This window comes from Schistocerca gregaria, chromosome 6 (genome assembly GCF_023897955.1).
Source record: "Schistocerca gregaria isolate iqSchGreg1 chromosome 6, iqSchGreg1.2, whole genome shotgun sequence".
Classification (NCBI taxonomy): Eukaryota; Metazoa; Arthropoda; class Insecta; order Orthoptera; family Acrididae; genus Schistocerca; species Schistocerca gregaria.
The window spans coordinates 249403105-249424481 of NC_064925.1; the positions used below are offsets into that span (position 1 = coordinate 249403105).

The following is a 21377-nucleotide window of genomic DNA, read 5'->3' on the forward strand; positions in this document are numbered from 1 at the left end:
AAAGAAAGCAGGTGTTGATAGATGTGAAAATTACCGTACAATCAGTTTAATAAGCCACAGCTGCAAAATACTAACAGGAATTCTTTACAGATGAATGGAAAAACTAGTAGAAGCCGACCTCAGGGAAGATCAGTTTGGATTCCATAGAAATACTGGAACACATGAAGCAATACTGACCTTACGCCTTATCTTAGAAGAAAGATTCAGGAAAGGAAATCCTACATTTCTAGCATTTGTAGACTTAGAGAAAGCTTTTGACAATGTTGACTGGAATACTCTCTTTCAAACTCTAAAGGTGGCAGGGGTAAAATACAGGGAGCGAAAGGCTATTTACAATTTGTACAGAAACCAGATGGCAGTTATACGAGTCGAGGGGCATGAAAGGGAAGCAGTGTTTGGGAAGGGGGTGAGACAGGGTTGTAGCCTCTCCCCAATATTATTCAATCTGTATATTGAGCAAGCAGTAAAGGAAACAAAAGAAAAATTCGGAGTAAGTATTAAAATCCATGGAGAAGAAATAAAAACTTTGAGGTTCGCTGACGACATTGTAATTCTGTCAGAGACGGCAAGGGACTTGGAAGAGCAGTTGAATGGAGTGGACAGTGCCTTGACAGGAGTATATAAGATGAACATTAACAAAAGCAAAATGAGGATAATGGAATGTAGTTGAATTATGTCGGGTGATGATGAGGGAATTTGATTAGGTAATGAGACACTTAAAGTAGTAAAGGAGTTTTGCTATTTGGGGAGCAAAATAACTGATGATGGTCAAAGTAGAGAGGATGTAAAATGTAGACTGGCAATGGCAAGGAAAGCGTTTCTGATGAAGAGAAATTTGTTAACATCGAGTATAGATTTAAGTGTCAGGAAGTCTTTTCTGAAAGTATTTGTATGGAGTATACCCATGTATGGAAGTGAAACATGGATGATAAATAGTTTGGACAAGAAGAGAATAGAACCTTTGAAATGTGGTGCTACAGAAGAATGCTGAAGATTAGATGGGTAGATCACATAACTAATGAGGAAGTATTGAATAGGATTGGGGAGAAGAGAAGTTTGTGGCACAACTTGACCAGAAGAAGGGATCGGTTGGTAGGACATGTTCTGAGGCATCAAGGGATCACAAATTTAGTATTGGAGGGCAGTGTGGAAGGTAAAAATTGTAGAGGGAGACCAAGACATGAATACACTAAAGAGATTCAGAAGGATGTAGGCTGCAGTAGGTACTGGGAGATGAAGAAGCTTGCACAGGATAGAGTAGCATGGAGAGCCGCATCAAACCAGTCTCAGGACTGAAGACAACAACAACAACAACAATTTGAAATGCTTGAAAATCCACATCATAATGCATTAAGGCTTGTGTATCCTAGATCTAAAAAGTTGTTTGGATTATGCAATATCACTGAACTGAAAGCATACAGACATGATCCATAATGGTACAGTGTTCATAATTTGTACTGTAAACATTAGGAATAATATCTTAGTGTATTTGTGTGTATCACCTTGTTAGTTCATTTTTTCATTGCATTTAACTCTGTTTACTAATTTTTCTAATGTGAGCACATTTTAATGTTATCTGATATAAATCCTACATAATTGCTTTTGGAATATAAATAGGGAGAACTTGTGTTGTGAGATGTGAAGATGGTATTAGGCTGCATATTTAGAGCACAAAACAGTGTTTCAGGACTGAATACGATGGCTTTTCAAGCACAATAATTGATAATATTTTTCTTGGTTGTGCAGCTGGATCATAACGTCATCTTGACACAATATTCCATGTTCCAACTGGCTGCCATCTTCAGGTGAGAGTGCTGGTACACAGTCTCACCAGAATTGACTTCTCAGTGCAAGCAGCGGCCCCTATATAGGTTGCAGAAGGCCTACAATGAGAGCACGAGAAGGTGGCATAAGTGCACTCTAACACAAGTAAACATACGCCGCCACCAGTGCTGTTGGATGCATCCTGGGAATGCGTGGATAGTTCTTCTTGGGCACTATTAGATTGGATACATAGGAGTGCCATCATGAAACAGTCTTTGAAGTTTCAATGGCTTTGTTCTCAACCCATGATATCTGATGACGACACCCGTTGAAGGACAGTGATTAACCTCACAAGTAAAGAACTGGACGACACCACGCTGTCAGTGTTGGAGAAAGACCTGAATTTTGCCCCCACACTGAGAAATGTGCCTATCACTGAATTCATCTGCACACTCAAACAAGCGGTGTCCAGCTTTTCTGAGGACCAAGCTAAAGAGGCTAGGCAAGAGGTCTCACACACATTGCGTCGGGCGCCACCTCCACGGAATAACATCTCCTCTCTTGAAAGGGCAGCAGTGGTGTACAAAAAGAATGATGGGACACTGGGATACAGTATTTATGGAAAGCCAATGCACACAGACCATTACCTGAATGTGTCTAGCTGTCATTCATCATTCCAGGATATGGGGGTCCTGCAGATGTTGGCGAGAAGAGCTTATGCCATTTCAGGTGAAGAAAGCTTGACACAAGAATTGGACCATCTTAAGGCTGTGTTCAAGCAGAACGGCTTACAGATAAACAGATCCAGTGTGCTTTCCAGTTTGGACATTTGCCTGAACTACCAGAAGATACCTGCAAATCAGTGTCTTTTCTACCTTTTGCTCTGAGCATTTCCTCATAGATAGGAAGAATTCTAAAAAGATATCATACCAAAAGTATTTTTCATCCGCCAGCCAAATTATAGCACTTTTTGGCTCTGTTGAAGGATGACTTGGGTTTGAGGAAGCCCAGTGTGTACAAGATCCCTTGCCACTGTGGGAAGGCTTATATTGGTCAGACAATTCGGACCATTCTGGACCGATGTGTTGAGCACCAGTGGCACTCACGGTTGCTTCAGCCTGAGAAATGTGCAGTGGCAGAACACTGTCTCACTAAGGGACTTAGAATGCTGTATGACGAGACACAAATGATTGCCCTAGCATCTCGATATTGGGACTGTGTTTTAAAAGAATCCGTAGAGATTCATTTGTCTGATAATCTTATCAATAGAGACAAGGGTTACCTTTTGAGTAAGACCTGGAACGTGGTGTTATCAGACATTAAAAAACAATGGTCTGTGTTACAATCATTGGAATAATTTTTAATTTTTGATAGTGATATCTCGATTTCTCCTGGTTCCACCACTGGTGGCACGGTATGTTTACTTGTGGTAGAGGGCAGTTACAGCACCTTCTCGCACACACATTGTGGGCCTTCTGCAGCCTATATAACGGCTGCTGATTGTGCTGAGAAGTCACTTTGGGCGATATCATGTACCAGCGCTCTCACCTGAAGATGGCGGCCAGTTGGAGTGCAGAAATATTGTGTCAAGATGACGTTATGATCCAGCTGCACACCCAAGAAGAATATTACCCAGTGTTTCAGGATTTGATGTAAATGCTAGCCAGGAAGTTACCGATCAGTAGGAGTGGGCGATGAGAACTCTAGGGAGGAAACTGAAAGATGTGGGCAGATTTACTCCCCACACTGCTGTAGGGCTGTACCCTGCTGGGACAACCGACTTACAAGAGATCACAGGTGTTGAGTAATGTACTCGAGCATCTGTCAACTTCATCAGTGTTGTGACTGACATTTGTAAATTGTTAGCCAAAACTGCCAAAGACAGTGTTATTTCACATATATATATATATTTAAAAAAAAGATTCCATGACTTACCAAGCGGAAAAGCACTGGTAGATAGGCACAATAAAAAAACACACAAACACACACACAAAATTTCGAGCTTTCGCAACCGATGGTTGCTTCGTCAGGAAAAAGGGAAGGAGAAGAAAAGATGGAAGGATGTGGGTTTTAAGGGAGAGGGTAAGGAGTCATTCCAATCCCGGGAGTGGAAAGACTTACCTTAGGGGGAAAAAGGATAGGTATACACTCGAACACACACACATATCCATCCACACATATACAGACACAAGCAGACAGATTTATAGGCAAAGAGTATGGGCAGAGATGACAGTCGAGGCGGAAGTACAGGGGCAAAGATGTTGTTGAATGACAGGTGAGGTATGAGTGGTGGCAACTTGAAATTAGCGGAGATTGAGGCCTGGTGGATAACGGGAAGAGAGGATATATTGAAGGGCAAGTTCCCATCTCCAGAGTTCGGATAGGTTGGTGTTAGTGGGAAGTATCCAGATAACCCCGACGATGTAACACTGTGCCAAGATGTGCTGGCCGTGCACCAAGGCATGTTTAGCCACAGGGTGATCCCCATTACCAACAAACACTGTCTGCCTGTGTCCATTCATGCAAATGGACAGTTTGTTGCTGGTCATTCCCACAAAGAAAGCTTCACAGTGTAGGCAGGTCAGTTGGTAAATCACGTGGGTGCTTTCACACGTGGCTCTGCCTTTGATCGTGTACACCTTCCGGGTTACTGGACTGGAGTGGGTGGTGGTGGGAGGGTGCATGGGACAGGTTTTACACCGGGGGTGGTTACAAGGGTAGGAGCCAGAGGGTAGGGAAGGTGGTTTGGGGATTTCATAGGGATGAACCAAGAGGTTACGTAGGTTAGGTGGACGGCGGAAAGACACTCTTGGTGGAGTGGGGAGGATTTCATGAAGGATGGATCTCATTTCGGGGCAGGATTTTAGGAAGTTGTATCCCTGCTGGAGAGCCACATTCAGAGTCTGATCCAGTCCCGGGAAGTATCCTGTCACAAGTGGGGCACTTTTGGGGTTCTTCTGTGAGAGGTTCTGGGTTTGAGGGGATGAGGAAGTGGCTCTGGTTATTTGCTTCTGTACCAGGTAAGATGGTAGTTTCAGGATGCGAAAGCTGTTTTCAGGTTGTTGGTGCAATGGTTCAGGGATTCAGGACTGGAGCAGATTAGTTTGCCACGAAGGCCTATGCTGTAGGGAAGGGACCGTTTGATATGGAATGGGTGGCAGCTGTCATAATGGAGGTACTGTTGCTTGTTGGTGGGTTTGATGTGGACGGATGTGTGGAGCTGGCCATTGGACAGATGGAGGTCAACGTCAAGGAAAGTGGTATGGGATTTGGAGTAGGACCAGGTGAATCTGATGGAACCAAAGGAGTTGTGGTTAGAGAGGAAATTCTGGAGGTTGTCCGGGATTGGAATGACTCCTTACCCTCTCCCTTAAAACCCACATCCTTTCATCTTTCTTTTTCCTTCCCTCTTTCCTGACGAAGCAGCCGCCGGTTGCGAAAGCTCGAAATTTTGTGTGTGTGTGTTTGTATGTTATTTTATTGTGCCTGTCTACCGGCACTTTCCCGCTTGGTAAGTCTTGGAATCTTTGTTTTTCCAAGAAAGATGAAAGGATGTGGGTTTTAAGGGAGAGGGTAAGGAGTCATTCCAATCCCGGACAACCTCCAGAATTTGCTCTCTAACCACAACTCCTTTGGTTCCATCAGATTCACCTGGTCCTACTCCAAATCCCATACCACTTTCCTTGACGTTGACCTCCATCTGTCCAATGGCCAGCTCCACACATCCGTCCACATCAAACCCACCAACAAGCAACAGTACCTCCATTATGACAGCTGCCACCCATTCCATATCAAACGGTCCCTTCCCTACAGCATAGGCCTTCGTGGCAAATGAATCTGCTCGAGTCCTGAATATATATATATATAGAAAGAAACTTCCACATGGGAAAAATATATTAAAAACATAGATTCCAAGACTTACCAAGTGGGAAAGCACCGGTAGACAGTATAACATCCCAGCTCCTCAACACCAAATTAAAACGTTGCATTAGGAGGTGTCTGCTTCGTGCAAAAGGTCTTAAGTTCATATTGACGACAACAAGTAATTCTTCATTACAGACGTTTATTTTTACAAACGGAACTGACAGACTTCACAGACTCAACAACTGACTCTCAGAGCTAACCGCACTGCATCTCCGAACTGGCAATTGACAACTCCTAGGTGTATTAATATCTTTCCAAACAATGAGAGTCTTTGACAATGTTTTGTTTACAATACGATAGCAATTCACAACCCAAAACTAAATTAGACATTACAGAATTTTAGTACAGATTAAAGTAAGTAAAAGGATTAGTACATATAAATTCTTACAAGCATAATTTCCAAATAGATTTTATAACATTTTTCTACCAGCTTCAGGATAACCTTCACCAGATTTGTACCGATGTTTCCAGGAATATCTTGACATTTGATTCTGGATATTTCTTGAGTGATTTAGAACAACTATTTATATGTAAAATGATTTAAATCGTGTTTCAAAACGTAAATAAATCTTTTTAGCAATATTTCTTGATACAAATCGTCTTTCAAAATTAGGTTGTGAAACAGTTTTCACAAGTTTTCGTATTTTTGCGATCATAATATAGAATTTCTCCATAGAAAGTTCCAGAAGTGTGCATTAAACGTTCATTTACAGACTTTCTCTTTAGCTGGTGAGTTTTTAAAAGTATCTTGTCCATATTACACGAAATAATTTCGCTCAAAACTGATAATTTATACAATTAATCAGAGCTACAGCAAACAGTGAGTCTTTCTTTTACAAAATGAAATATGATTACAAAATTGAATGAAAATAGGTTACTAACACCAATATATACCTACATCAATTCTATTTTTGTTCCTTCTGCGCAAAACGCCCCAATATTGACACAGTACAACACTCAAACATCACCAAAGTTTCCCTTTACATTTTGCATATCTGTATCGACATCCCCTAAAAGTCTACAGTATCGAATACTTCAATATGTCCCAATATGTCCTGTAATGTTACAACAGGCACAATAAATAAAACACACCAACACACACACAGAATTTCTAGCTGTCGCAACCGACGGTTGCTTCTTCAGGAAAGAGGGAAGGAGAGGGAAAGACGAAAGGATGTGGGTTGTAAGGGAGAGGGTAAGGAGTCATTCCAATCCCGGGAGCAGAAAGACTTACCTTAGGGGGGAAAAAGGACATGTGTACACTCGCACACACACACATATCCATCCGCACTTACACAGACACAAGCAGACATATTTAAAGGCAAAGAGTAGGGGCAGAGATGTCAGTCGAGGCGGAAGTACAGGGGCAAAGAAGTTGTTGAAAGACAGGTGAGGTATGAGCGGCGGCAACTTGAAATTAGCGGAGGTTGAGGCCTGGCGGATATCAAGAAGAGAGGATATACTGAAGGGCGAGTTCCCATCTGCAGAGTTCGGATAGGTGTTTTGTTCATTGTGCCTGTCTGCCGGCGCTTTCCCGCTTGGTAAGTCTTGGAATCTTTGTTTTTAATATATTTTTCCCATGTGGAAGTTTCTTTCTATTTTATATATATATATATACTTTATCAAGTAGGGGGAATGACTTCCCAATACATTATGTAATTTTAAGTCAGTATGTACTTTTTTATCAGTATCAAATGAATCTTCTAGGCTTTTATGTATGTAGATTAGTTTGTATGGATGATTAGCAAATACTGTGCAAGACATTTACTAATAGAGACAAAATAACAATGAAAACAATCAATCATTAATAAAATTATTTCATTTGATAGATAAAAAATCTATTTACCAAGTGGCACCAGAACACATGCATAAAAGACTGTTGTGATTGGAAAGCTTTTGGAGCCAGTGTCTCCTCCTTCAGGCAGAAGGGTTGAAGGGGAAGGAAGAAGGGTGAAGGAAAAGGACTAGAGAGGTCTAGAAAGAGGGGTAGATTTTGGGGAAGTCACCTAGAACTATGGGTTAAGGGAGTCTTACCGTATGGGATGGAAAGGAAAGACAGATTTTTGGCTACTGCATTGGATGAGATTTGAAAGCCTGAGAGCTTAGAGGTGGAAGAAAGGGTAATATGCAAGACAGAGATTACTACTAAAACTTCATACATGAGTTAATAAGAGTGAGAAGGTAAGTATATTGTACATAAGAGAGGTGCACGAGAGCATTGAAAAATGGACTGGAAAGACAATGAAAGATGTAGAAAACTAAAAGAGAGTGAAGCAAACAGTAGTTACAGTGAGGAAAAGGTGATACAGAAGAAATTAACATAAATTGAGGCAAGGTGGGTGGCGAGAACCAAGGACATGTTGTAGTGCTAGTTCCCACCTGCCGATATCTGAGAGACTGGTGTCTGGGGAAAGAATCCAGATGTTGAGTGTGATGGAACAGGTACCGAGGTCATGAATGTCATGTTGTAGAGCATGCTCTGCAAGAGGATGTTGTGAGTTGCCAGTATAAACCCTCTGCCTATGTCCAATCATCCTTGTTGATAATTTGGTGGTAGTCATGCTGATATAGAAGGCTGAACAGTGTTTACTTAATAGCTAGTTATGACATGTGTCATTTTGCAGGTGGCTCTACCTTTGGTAGGATATGTTTTGACAATTCCATGGCTATTAAAGGTGGTGGTAGGAGGGTGCATAGGGCAAGTCTTGCAGCAGGGACAGTCACAGAGGTAGAAGCCATAGGGTAGGGAAATGGGTGCAAAAGGGGCATAGGGTCTCAGAAAGCTATTCTACATTAGTGGGCAAAATTTCAGACAGAATGGATTTCATTTCAGGACATGATTTTAGGAAGTCATGGCCCTGTCAAAGTAGCTGATTGACACATTCCAGACCAGGATAATACTGAGTCACCAATGGTGTGTTCCGAAGCTGTTTTGTGGAGGGATCACCAGTACCAGGATTGGATGTGATTGCCTGGGAAATCTGCTTTAACTAGGCTGATGGGGTAATTATGTGCAGTGAAGTCTGAGGTAAGGATGGTGGTGTACTGCTGTAAAGAGTCTGCAGCTGAACAAATACATTTGCCTCAGATGCCTAAGCTACCTGGGAGGGAACGTTTGACATGGAAAGGATGGCAACTGTCAAAATGTTAGTACTGTTGTTTGTTGGTAGGTATAATGTGGACAGAAGTGTGTCGCTGGCCTTCAGTGAGGATGAGATCAACATCAAGGAAAGTGGCATGGGATTAGGAATAGGACCATGGCAAATTTAATTGGGAGAAGGAATTCAGAGATTCCAGGAATTTTACAGGGTAGCACGTCAGCCTCACCTTGAGTCCATATGGTAAAGGTGTCAACAATGTATCTAAACCAAACCAGGGGCTGAAGACTTATGGATGTCAGGAAAGCCCATTCCAAGTGACCCATGGAAAGGTTGGCATAGGAAGGGGCCATCCTAGTTTCCATAGCTGAACCCCTAATTTGTTTGTATGCCTGACCCTCAAAGGTGAAGTAGTTGATGGTAAGTATAAAGTTGATTAAGGTGAGCAGGAAGGATTTCATAGGTTTGGAATCAGGTGGGAGCAGACTGAGGAAGTGTGAAGCAGCAGACAGACTGTGTATATGGGGGATGTTGGTATAGAGGGAGATGGCATCAATGGTGATGAGCAAGGTGAGTGGTCAGAGTGGATAGGCACGGATTTCAGATGATCTAGGAAATGGTTGATATCTTTGATATAGGAGGGGAGTTTTTAGCCTAAGGGTTGTATGTCTTGGTTCAAATGGCTCTGAGCACTATGGGACTTAACACCTTAGGTCATCAGTCCCCTAGAACTTAGAACTACTTAAACCTGACTAATCTAAGGACATCACACACATCCATGCCCAAGGCAGGATTCGAACCTGCGACCGTAGCAGTCCCGCGGTTCCAGAGTGCTTTGAAGCCAGCAACTACAGGATAGTCAGGGTGATTGGTTTTGTGGATCTTAGGAAGAAGCTAAAAAGTGGTATGCATGGTTTGAGTAGGTTGAGAAGTTATATGGAGTGAGATGTTAGTCCTTGTGAGAGGCCTGAGGTTTTAAAGAGGGACTGTAGGTCAGTTTGAATCACAGGGATGGTATCTTGATGGCAGACGCTATAAGTAGATATGTCAGACAGCTGGTGTAGACTTTCTCTTTGGTCAAGTACTACAGTGGCAGATCCTTTGTCTACTGGGAGGATAATGAAGGGGTCCATCAGCTTTTAGGGAATTTAGAGCCTGGAATTCTGCAGAGGACAGGTTAGGATCATGTTGTAGGGACATGAGGAAGGGTTGTGAGACTATGCTGTATGTGAGGAATTCTTGGAAGGCTTGTAAGGGATGATTTTGAGGTAGTGGTTGGGGATCAAGTTGGGATCATGGTCTGAACTGTTCAAGGCAGGGTCCAATGTCAGTTTCGCTGTTGGAAAGGTTTTGGTGCTGGGTTGCAAAGTGATATTTCCAATGGTTATTACTTGTGAAGGTAAAGAGGTCCTTCACCAAAGCAGCTTGATCAAATGCAGGCCTAGGGCTGAACGTGAGGCCCCTAGACAGTACAGATAATTCTGGAGAGGAGAGTGCTTTAGATGAGAGGTTAAGGACACTGTAGTGATTGTTTCTTGGGATTGTGGGTTATTCTTGGTCTGCGAATCAGCAGTGAAGGCTATGGGATGTTAAGGAGGTTGGCCAAGCTCATTTTGTAGGAGAGGAGTGGTGGTTTATGGTGTGGCTGTTTGAGGAGTTGCAGAGGGACCGGAAAGGAAATACCACTGTTTAGGTAGTTTAGGATAAGGTGGGATAGCTTTTTGAGGTGAAGTCTGGCATGTTGTTGCAGTTTGAAGTTGGCTTGGCAGATGATACCATTCAAGGAAACATGAGGGGCAGATAACTGCACGATTTTGTAGAAAGAGAGAAGCCTGGTAAAGTGGAAATTTGCTGATGAGGCACATAGGTCACAGATTAGGCAGGTAAGAGCAAGAGATTGCTGTATTTGAAAATGTAAAAGAGCCTGGTGTAGGGTAGGATTACACCCAGGAAAAGGGACTTTGAGTGTTAGGCCTTTTGGAGTAGCTCCAAGGGAGAAGCAGTTTTCAAGAAACAGAATGTGAGATCCAGTGCTACACCAAGCGGCAGGTTAGTGAACTACTTTCATCTGATCACTGCGCTGCCATTACAGTCTCACATTCAGTGAGTTTGCAAATGCTGAAAAGTGACATTGTGATCTAATTTGCAGACCTCAGGATTTAAGACAGTGAGTCTCTATTTATTACATTGACTAAATTTACTTGTGATATAGTTAAAGCCTGTATGTTATGGGTATATTTTGATGTGAGTCTTGTTTGCTTTTAATTAGTTTTGAGAAAATGGTAGCCAAAATTTATTTCCAAGGCACCATGGGGAAAAGGTGCACACTGATGCACATGTTTCCCCCTCAGTTCTTTTTTTTTTTTTTTTTTTTTTTTTTGTTCTCAGATACCTAGAAAGTATGTACGGAAAACAGAGCAGTACAGTTATACTGTAGACATGCTTAAACAAGCAATACATGCAGTAAGAACAGATGGGAGGAAAATCAGAGAAGTCGGTAAGAGCTTCAAAATACTAGAATAAACAATATGAAAATACCTCATGAAGCCCATTAATGAGGTAACACAGACAACTTTGGGGAGTAATTATATTATTCCAGAAAGTGGTGAGCAAGAAATGGTTGATTTTATCATCCTTCTTTGCAACTTGTTCTACGGCCTAACACGTAAAGGCTTGTGGAAATTGGCATATGGCTAAGTTGTGAAGAATGGTATTAACCACAATTTCAACAAAGAAGTGGCTTAGCCGGCAGAGATTGGATGTACAGTTTTCTTAAGTGCCACCCGACCACAAGACTGCGGCAGCTGGGAAATACTAGTGTGAATAGAATCAATGTTTTCAGCAAGGAAAAAGTTACTCGATTTTTTTGACAATCTGCTAGCTTTAAAAGAAAAACTGAATATTGATCTCACAAGAACGTACAACCAAAATAAAACTGGCATAACCATTGTACAAAAAAAGTGTTTGCTACAAAAGGTTCAAAGAGGGTAGGCACTGCAACTTCTGCTGAGAGGGGCAGGACCATCACTGGTGTGTTTTGTATGAGCGCTAAAGGTCATTTCATACCTCTTATGATGATTTATCTAAGAAAACCAATGAGTGCAAATATTCAGAAAAATGGACCAGATGGGTGGACCAACACAGAACTATTCAATGAGTGGCTTCTTCATTTTAAAAAAACATACTTGCCCAACATCTGATGAACCAGTGCTCCTTATACTGGACAACCACAACAGATATATTTCCATTGAGTCTTACAAGTTTTGTAAAGAAAACCACGTCCACATGGTCTTTCAGCCACTGCACATGTCCCAACACCTACAGCCCTTGGACCTAACCATTTTTGGCCCTCCGAAGAATGCTCTTTCTAGACAATATGACCTTTTCAATATATTAACATGGCACCAGAGAATTACTGAGTACGAAGTTGCTGAACTTATGAAGAATGCTTTTCTTAAAGTTGATACATGGTCAAATGCCTTATCTGGCTTCCGTGCAGCTGGTATTCACCCATAAAACACTGAAAAGTATTCGGAACTTGATTTTGCCCCAGCTCAAAAAATAGATGAACTAAGAGTGGAAGCAGCCACAGATTGTGACAGTCCTTCAACATCCACAGTACATAAGACCCTATCGACTGCTACAAGTCCATCTGTGGGGCTATTTGATGATCCTAGCTCCTCAGCATCCATGGGAGGGTTTACTGAAAGCCATAAGAAGTTTATGACTTATCTACCAGCTTTTGACCTAAAGAAGAAATCTGTAGGCCTAAGCCTACTGAGGTTAAAACTATAAAGCCCAGAGAAAAGCAGCACTCTGAAATACTAACTAGCACACCCATAAAAATAAAGCTTGAGTTGGATATAGAAAAGAAAAAGGAAACAGAAGAAGTGAAACAGCAAAGAATTGCCAATAAAAACATAGAAGTTGCTAGAAAGCTTAATCTCAGCAATAGGCCTAAGCCTAATGCAATAGAAAGTATGGATAGTAAGAGTATTCAAAACAAGAAAAAGCATAATCAGACTTTTGACATGAAAAACTTACAAAAGAAGATAAACAAAAAGAAAATGATTGAAGAAGAATCATACAATTCAGATGTTGACGAAGTTCCACTGTGTAATGACGATGAGTCCGATGATAAATACATGGAGCTGTTTGACCCTGGCGCACTTCAAGGAGATGATGACAAGATTTATGGACTTTGTGGAGATTATGGTAAAGACAGAGAACTTTGGTACAGGTGTACTTTGTGTGGAAGATCGTACCATGCAGCTTATACCGCAAATGATTGTGCTAAAGATTTTATATGTGATATGTGCAGTGAAGGACTTATCTAACTTGTTAAATCTGTAGGCCCCCTAAAGTCAAAGAAAACTCTGCATTTCATTTGAAAACCAATTCATTCATTCATTCATTTATTGAGCATCCATTTTACCATATACAATGATATAGGAGAATAGACCTGAATTATGTTAAATTATGTAAAATTTTATTAAGACTTATGTTTAACCTAATATAATATGTGCCTTATCAATATAATCTTTGGGACAAACCTTGTATTGTTTTTTTTTTTTTTCCTGTTCAGGTAATACTGCGTATCAATTCTTATACCATGTGCACAATTACCCCACCCGATGTGCACGTTTCCCCAATGTTCGGGAAACCATTCCCTTAGGTAGTGTCTTGGTATTTTGTTTTTGGTGTGTTTATTTTTGAATATCTTAATTTTTATAGATACTAGTATAGTTGCTTCAACTTTTGATATAAAATAAACTTTATTATCGAAGTAAAATTTAAAAAAAAAATTCCACTTAGGTGCACACGTTTCCCCTTCTTTTCCCTAAGTAGAACATAGAAAAGATAGAAAAACGGAAGAAAAGCAACGAAAAAAGTCAGAAAAATTAGAATAATTTGTCCAGAAGTCGTTGATAGAGAGGTAATTAGTGTGCGATCTATATTGGTTCGAAAAATGATAAAAGGAAAAAATCATCGGGAAAGTTGTGGAAACAGACGAAATTTTAGATACTAAGTAAAGAGAAAGAGAAAGTCATAGGAGAAAATGTAAACTATTTAGCTTGGCAAATAAAGTGACGTAAGAGACGGCAATAAAAGTCGATCAGAGCGACTTGCCAGAAAACAAATGCACAAAAACGTGAAAGAATTGCATATAAACAAGATAAGTGGAGGTGGAAAAAAAATAGTTTTCAAATTTGTGAATAAATCTGTGAAAGGCGATCAGGAGAAGTCCATCCAGTGTAATGAACCGTAACTTGCAAATTCGTAAATGACAATGGAATTGTTATATGCATATAAAAATGAAAATTCAAATGAACACGTCTATGAGCACAGAAAATAGCATTAGAAAGGGTGTAGGGGCAATGTGCCAATTAATCTCGGTGACACAAATAAATAAACAAATGGAATAGCATATTATATAGAAAACAGACGACACTTTGAACAAGACAGACGACAACAAAGACTGACAAGAGGGTTAAAGAAAAAGTAATAATGGCCACATGTGCTTTTATAACAACAAAAACAATCAATTATTGATAAAATTATTTAATGAGGTGGATAAAAAATCTACTCACCAAGCAGCGGCAGAACACTCACAAAAGACTGCTGTGATTTGCAAGCTTTTGGAGCCATCTGTATTCTTCCCCCAGATACCAGTTTTTCAGAACTCTGCAGGTGGGAATGCACTACAACATGTCCTTGGTTCTTGCCTTAATTTATGTTAATTTTTCCTGCCTCACCTTTCCTTCACTGTATCTACTCTTTGCTTCACTCCGTTTTAGTTTTATACATATTTCATTGTCTTCCCTGTCTATTTTTCATGGCCATCTCACACCTCTGTTACATGTAATGCAGTTAGCTGAAGTTTCAGTAGTAATCTCTGTCTTGCATATTACCCTGTCTTCCACCTTTAAGTTCTCAGGGCAGTCCCTAACACTCAGTCTTCCCTTCTCATCCCATATGGTAAGTCTCCCCTGACCCATGGTTCTGGATGACTTTCCCAAAATCTGCCCCTTTTCTTAGACCTCTCCAGTCTTTTTCCTTCACCCTTCTCACTTTCCTTTCAACCCTTCTACCTCAAGGAGAAGCTAATGCCTCAGCAGGCTTGCCAGTCACAACAGTCTTTTATGTGTGTGTTTTGGTGCCACATCTGATTGGAACTTGAATTGTGGGTCGGCCGGTATGGCTGAGCAATTCTAGGTGCTTCAGTCTGGAACCACGCGACGCTACGGTCGCAGGTTCGAATCCTGCCTCAGGCATGGGTGTGTGTGATGTCCTTAGGTTTAAGTAGTTCTAAGTTCTAGGGGACTGATGACCTTAGATGTTAAGTCCCCTAGTGCTCAGAGCAATTTGAATTTGAATTGTGGGCAAACTCATGCTCAACTCTCTTTTGAGTACCACTGTGTGTGTGTGTGTGTGTGTGTGTGTGTGTGTGTGTGTGAGGTGGATGTGCACTCTATCCCTTGCAGTTGTGGCATGACATACACTGACTAGAGGACTGCAGAGGACCAGCATATAGAGTACAAGCCTCACACGTGCTCGCACCAGCTGAGTGAGGTGATTTTTGTTTAAATTGTGCTTGGAATCCTATCTCTCTCTCTCTCTCTCTCTCTCTCTCTCTCTCTCTCTCAGGTCAAAGAACAAAGGGATAAATTTAATGCTATTTGCTGAAACTGGTAAGTAATGTTCTCTGTGAATAATTTCTGTCATTGGTCATCTTTGATTGTGTGATGGCACTAGCTGTTTACAATGTGTGTATGTGTGTGTGTGTGTGTGTGTGTGTGTGTGTGTGTGTGTGTGTGTGTGTGTGTTTTGCTTTTTTGCATATGCCATATTATAGTCCTTGGTTTTGATAGGGTGTTCACCTGCCAAAATATCAGCAGTTGTCAAAGACATCACCTGAATGCTTTCCTGTTGTCAAAATATCAGCAGTTGTCAAAGATGTCACCTGAATGCTTTCCTGTAAGTTGTTTGAAATCTTATAAATAGTTTGTGCACCAGGACAATGTGGAAGAGAGAAAAAAGTATGACTATTCAACAGAAGGTCAAGTATCAAAAGCTGCAGACTCAACTGCATTTAATTTATGTGCCTAATTGAAGGTCAAGAGATTTATATTGTTTGGCTGTTAGGGAAATATTCATTTTCTCTAAATTACTGTTTGCATGTGTTACTAAGCTGCATTTTTAATTAATAAATGTATAACTTGAAGTCACAATTGAGGCATACATACTTCCTCCTCTGCCATATGATGAAAAACTGTGTACAAATCTTCAGTTTTCTTCTTTTCTTCTACTGCTTCGCTCTCTGCCATCTCATCAAACACATCTTTCAGAGCAATTTCACCATCTTCTAAGCATTCAAGGAAGTCAATCAATTCTAAAAAGAAACAGTTAATGTCAGTCATGCTCTCTTGCAAAAACCATAAAAGCTCTTCGTCTATTTACTTATATTTGTACACATTTGAAATTACAGATACACAGGCTTGCAGAGGAATCCCTTCTTGGTGAAAATGTTAATTTTGAAAGAGTCCACTTTATTCTTTCGCTGCCTACCATGTATATATACATAACACTAGCTTCCACAAAAGAAAGCATTGAAGAGAAGAAAATGTCTTTGCGCATAATTATAATTTTACTATTATCAAACTACATAGGATAATTTATGTGTGCAAGCAGCTGAATGGAATGGACCATGTCTTGAAAGGAGGATATAAGATGAACGTCAACAAAAGCAAAACAAGAATAATGGAATGTAGTCAAATTAAATTGGGTGATGGTGGGGGAATTAGATTAGGAAATGAGACACTTAAAGTGGTAAAGGAGTTTTGCTATTTGTGGAGCAAAATAACTGATGACAGTCAGAGTACAGAGGATATAAAATGTAGACTGGCAACGGCAATGAAAGCATTTCTGAAGAAGAGAAATTTGTTAGCATCAAGTATAGATTTAAGTGTCAGGAAGCCTTTTCTGAAAGTATTTGTATGGAGTGTAGCCATGCATGGTAGTGAAATGTGGACAATAAATAGTTTAGACAAGAAGAGAATAGAAGCTTTCAAAACGTGGTGCTACAGAAGAATGCTGAGGATTAGATGGGTAGATCACACAACTAATGAGGAGGCATTGAATAGAATTGGGGAGAAGAAGAGTTTGTGGCACAACTTGACAAGAAGAAGGAATCAATTGGTAGGGCATATTCTGAGGCATCAAGGGATCCCCAGTTTAGTATTGGAGGGCAACATGGAGGGTAAAAATCGTAGAGGGACACCAAGAGAGGAATACACTAAACAGATTCAGAAGGATGTAGGTTGCAGAAGGTACTGGGAAATGAAGAAGCTTGCACAGGATACAGTAGCATGGAGAGCTGCATGAAACCAGTCTCTGAAATGAAGACCACAACAACAACAACAAGTATATATTAGTTGATTTATTTACTAAGTCAAATTCTCAGTAAGTGGTCAAAGAATTTTATATCTCACTCCCCCCTTTGCCACACAAGGCTGAGTAATGTACATGTCCAAAAGAACAGATACCATCTTAGTACATATATAGTTAAGGCTCTCCGGCCATTTGATTATCTTCTTCTTCTGTCCGAATGCACAAACAGTGCCTGAACTCTTACGGGAATTGGTAACGCACCGCGAGTAATGAGTATAATGGGCGGGTGCACTACGAATATAGTGTGGGAAATACGTTGAGAATGTGGGTTTCGCGGGAGGCATGCCAGAGATAAATCCCTGCAGTCACACTATCCTCTGTGTCCTCGGTGGCTCAGATGGATAGAGGATCTGCCATGTAAGCAGGAGATCCTGGGTAGGAGTCTCAGTTGGGGCACACATTTTCATCTGTCCCCGTTGACGTGTGTCAATGCCTGTAAGCAGCTAAGAGTGTTCATTTCACTGTAATTTCTTTCTAACGAGCTGCATGGTCACTGATGGTATTTGTTCTTTCGAACATGTCCGAAAGAACAGATACCATCTTAGTATATTTATATAATTTTGGCATCATTATCAAGGAAAGTATTTCTGCAAATTGCATACATGATTTCAGAACAGTAATATACAACACCATTAGTGGAATTCTGTTATAAAATCAAATGGCCTACAACATAACACCAAATAGTAGCTGGAAATGTCTTGGTTCTTTGTGAATTTAGGGCACTTGACTACAGGATTATTAGTAACCTGATAGAAAAGGTGATGCATACAAAAAGCATCAGATGGGCATGATAAGAGACAGCTGAAGCCTTGCCAGAGATTATGGGACATTTGTTTGCAGTTTTGGATGAAACTGAGTGCCCTGTTCAACACTCAGTATCACCCAGGATTGGAGCAAATTGTAACATTATAATTGACTACCAGTTACGTATATGAAACTCAAAACTTATGATTCAGTGTTGCAGTTTTTTGTATAAACATTTATGTATCATAAAACACTTAAATTTAAAATAGTAGCAGAATAAGTTACATTGTTTAGCTGTATTATTTAACTTCCATCAACTTCTGTTGTTGCGGATGGGTAATTACTTGTTCCTGGCTTTTGATATATGAGTTGATTTTGAGACAAAAGTATAAGATACCACTGAAAATAAATTTTCACTTCCATTTTAATGAAACTTCAGCAGAACTGTTCAATACTACAAGCACAGATCTTCTCCAAGAAACATTCAAGTTAGTACTGCATTCATGGGTTCAGTGTTCTGCCATGCATAACATTTAACAATTGTAGTTTTTCCACACTTACTACTGCATTCACAATATTTAATGAATCGCAGTTACAGACTTCTGCATCAGATAAGGTGCACCTCAATCTGGTGAACCAAAATAATCAGTATACATAAATTAATTACAAAGAATAAAAAAAGTCTCTGATGTTTACACCGGAGCTGTGAAATCAATATATACTAGTGTAAAAGATGACATTATGAATTACTTTTGAAACAAGAAATACTTGTCTGTTTTTACTACATTCAACATTGGTTTCCACAATTTTAAAGAAACATTATATGAATTGTAGTGAAGTGTGATATTTTTGTAAGTAATTAACACAAGAAAATGGACAAAACAAATACCGGTACCTTCATATTTGTGAACAAAACAAAACAATGATGATGTAATTTTATAACTTTGGCATTGATCTTTTCAGTGTGGTGTTTCTTAGTCTAGTACATTAGACATCCATTCTGGAATCATCTGCTTAAGAATTATACATGATATTCCTTCACAGGATGTACAGAGAAGAGCAAGAAAATGTAAAAATGTCTTATGAACAGACAATTCTTTACAAAATTACAATCAAGTTATTTGTGTTGTTCTGTGCATTATACAAAACTGTAATTGTAAATAGCATTTCATTTACATTTATTTCCCCGTCATGAGTTTTGTGGTGTAATCAAACTGCTTAAAAAATCATGCTCATCTGGTTATTATACTGTGATATAGTTTACACTCTTTCATAATTTTGTGACTCAGTAAGTAATTTTTAAATTTACTGAATGCCCAAAGAATAGCCAAAAGTTCATTTACTGTAAATATACATTTATTCAGTTTATTATTCTGTAAATATGTAGCCTTTTTCACTTCTTTACAAAGTTCTGTTGGCAAAAAGCTATAAACTTATGTAATATTTTCCCATTGATGATCTTTTCCTGGAACAAATGTGCCCCCATACCTATGTCTACACCACATTTGCATTTATTTGCCCACTACGTTCAACTCAAACGAACTTTCATCATGTAGCACTGCCAACTGATGTGAATTTTGATTGGTTTAAAACCTTTGGCTAACAGATATCTAATGACACTCTACTGCTCCAGACTGGTGTGAACCTGCAGGGGTCCTGTCTTGTTTCACTGATTCCTGGCATCCTGTTCATGAGGCAGGCATCCCAGCTGCATCTAATAATGCTTGTAGAACACCACGAAAAAGAAATATAGACTTTGTTGAAGTTTTGTATTTTTACACAAACGTTTGGTTATTTTTTGAATGGACCTTGTACATACAAACTCTGCAAAATCACAGTGAACTGCAAGGCAGAGGGCACTTAGCACTTTTCTCACATGACATACTGAAAGCTTTTGATCAAAGCAGTCAGGTGGATGTGGTATTTATTGATTTCTGAAAAGCATTTGACTCAGTATCACACCTGTGTTTACTGACAAAAGTACAATCATATTGGGTATCAAGTAAAATTTGTGACTGAATTAAGGATTTTTGATAGGGAGGATTCAACGTGTCATCGTGGATGGAAACTCATCATCAGATGTAGAAGTAACTTCAGGTGTGTCAAAGGGAAGCATGGGGATCTTTACTGTTCATGTTGCATATTAATGACCTCATAGACAATGTTAATAGTGATGTCAGACATTATCCAATGATGCAGTTTTCTATAGTGAAGTACTACCTGAAAGTAGATGCGAATATGTTCAGTCAGATATTGATAAGATTTCAGAGTGGTGCAGAGATTGGCAACTGGCTTTAAATGCTTAGAAATGCAAAGCTCTACACTTCACAAAATGAAAAAAAATATACTATTGTATGACTGTAATATCAGTGAGTCATAGTTTGATTAGGCCAACTCTCACAAAAACCTGAGTGCAATTCTTTGTAGGAATATAAAATGGAATAATCATATGGGCTATGTCATGGGTAAAGCATTTGGTAGGCGTCAGCTTGTTGATGGAATATGGAGAAGTGCAATCAGTCTACAAAGGGGATTGCTTACAAATTGCTCACGCAACTCTTCTACAGCATTGCTCAAGTGTGTGGGACCCACACCAAAGAGGACTAAGTGGGAATAATGTATACAGAGAGGGACAGCACAAATGCTTTGTTTTACCCAACAGATATATGCTGAAGAAACTGAGCTGGCAGACTCTTGAAGATAGACATAAACTATCCTGAGCAGGGCTACCAACAAAGTTTCACAAAATGACTATAAATGATGACTCTTGTAATATAATACAATGCCCAACATATCACTCACAAAGGGATCATGATGATAATATTAGAATAATTACAACTCACACAGAGGCTTTCAAACAATCATTCTTCCCGTGCTTCACATGTGAATGGAAATGATAAGAAACCCTAATAACTTGTACAATGGGAGATACCCTCAGCCATGCACTTCACAGTGGTTTACAGAGCATGAATGTAGGTGTAGATGTAGATGTAGGTTTCAACATTTCTTCCCATTCAAAATGTGTATGGAGTAAAGGAACAAACACTGCTTAAATGTCTCTGTGCACACTCACTCAGTAATTACTCTAATCTTGTCTTTACAGTCCATACGGGAGTGACATATGGGGGTACAAAGAATATCTCTAAATTCTTCACTTAATACTGGTTCTTGAAATTTTGTAAGTAGGCTTATACAAAATAAATTATGTCTGTCTTGAAGCATCTGTCAGTTCAATAGTTTCAGCATCTCTGTGATGCAGTCCATGGGTGAAACAAACCTGTGGCCTTTAATGCTGCCCTTCTTTGTTCATTTTCAATATACCCTGTTCACCCTACTGGCTATGGGCCCCAAAACCTAGAGCAATATTTTAATATCAAGTGATCTGTAAGCAGTCGC

The 21377-nt window shown here is 39.8% G+C and overlaps 1 protein-coding gene across 1 annotated transcript in view; it reads right to left on the reverse strand.

Annotated features, from left to right (window-relative positions):
* Window positions 1-21377, reverse strand: part of LOC126278544 (uncharacterized) — a 204720-nt gene that overhangs the window by 44451 nt on the left and 138892 nt on the right. The window contains exon 5 of the mRNA XM_049978723.1: window positions 16034-16179. Coding sequence (XP_049834680.1) covers window positions 16034-16179 — 146 coding nt within the window. The remainder of the gene's footprint in view (window positions 1-16033; window positions 16180-21377) is intronic.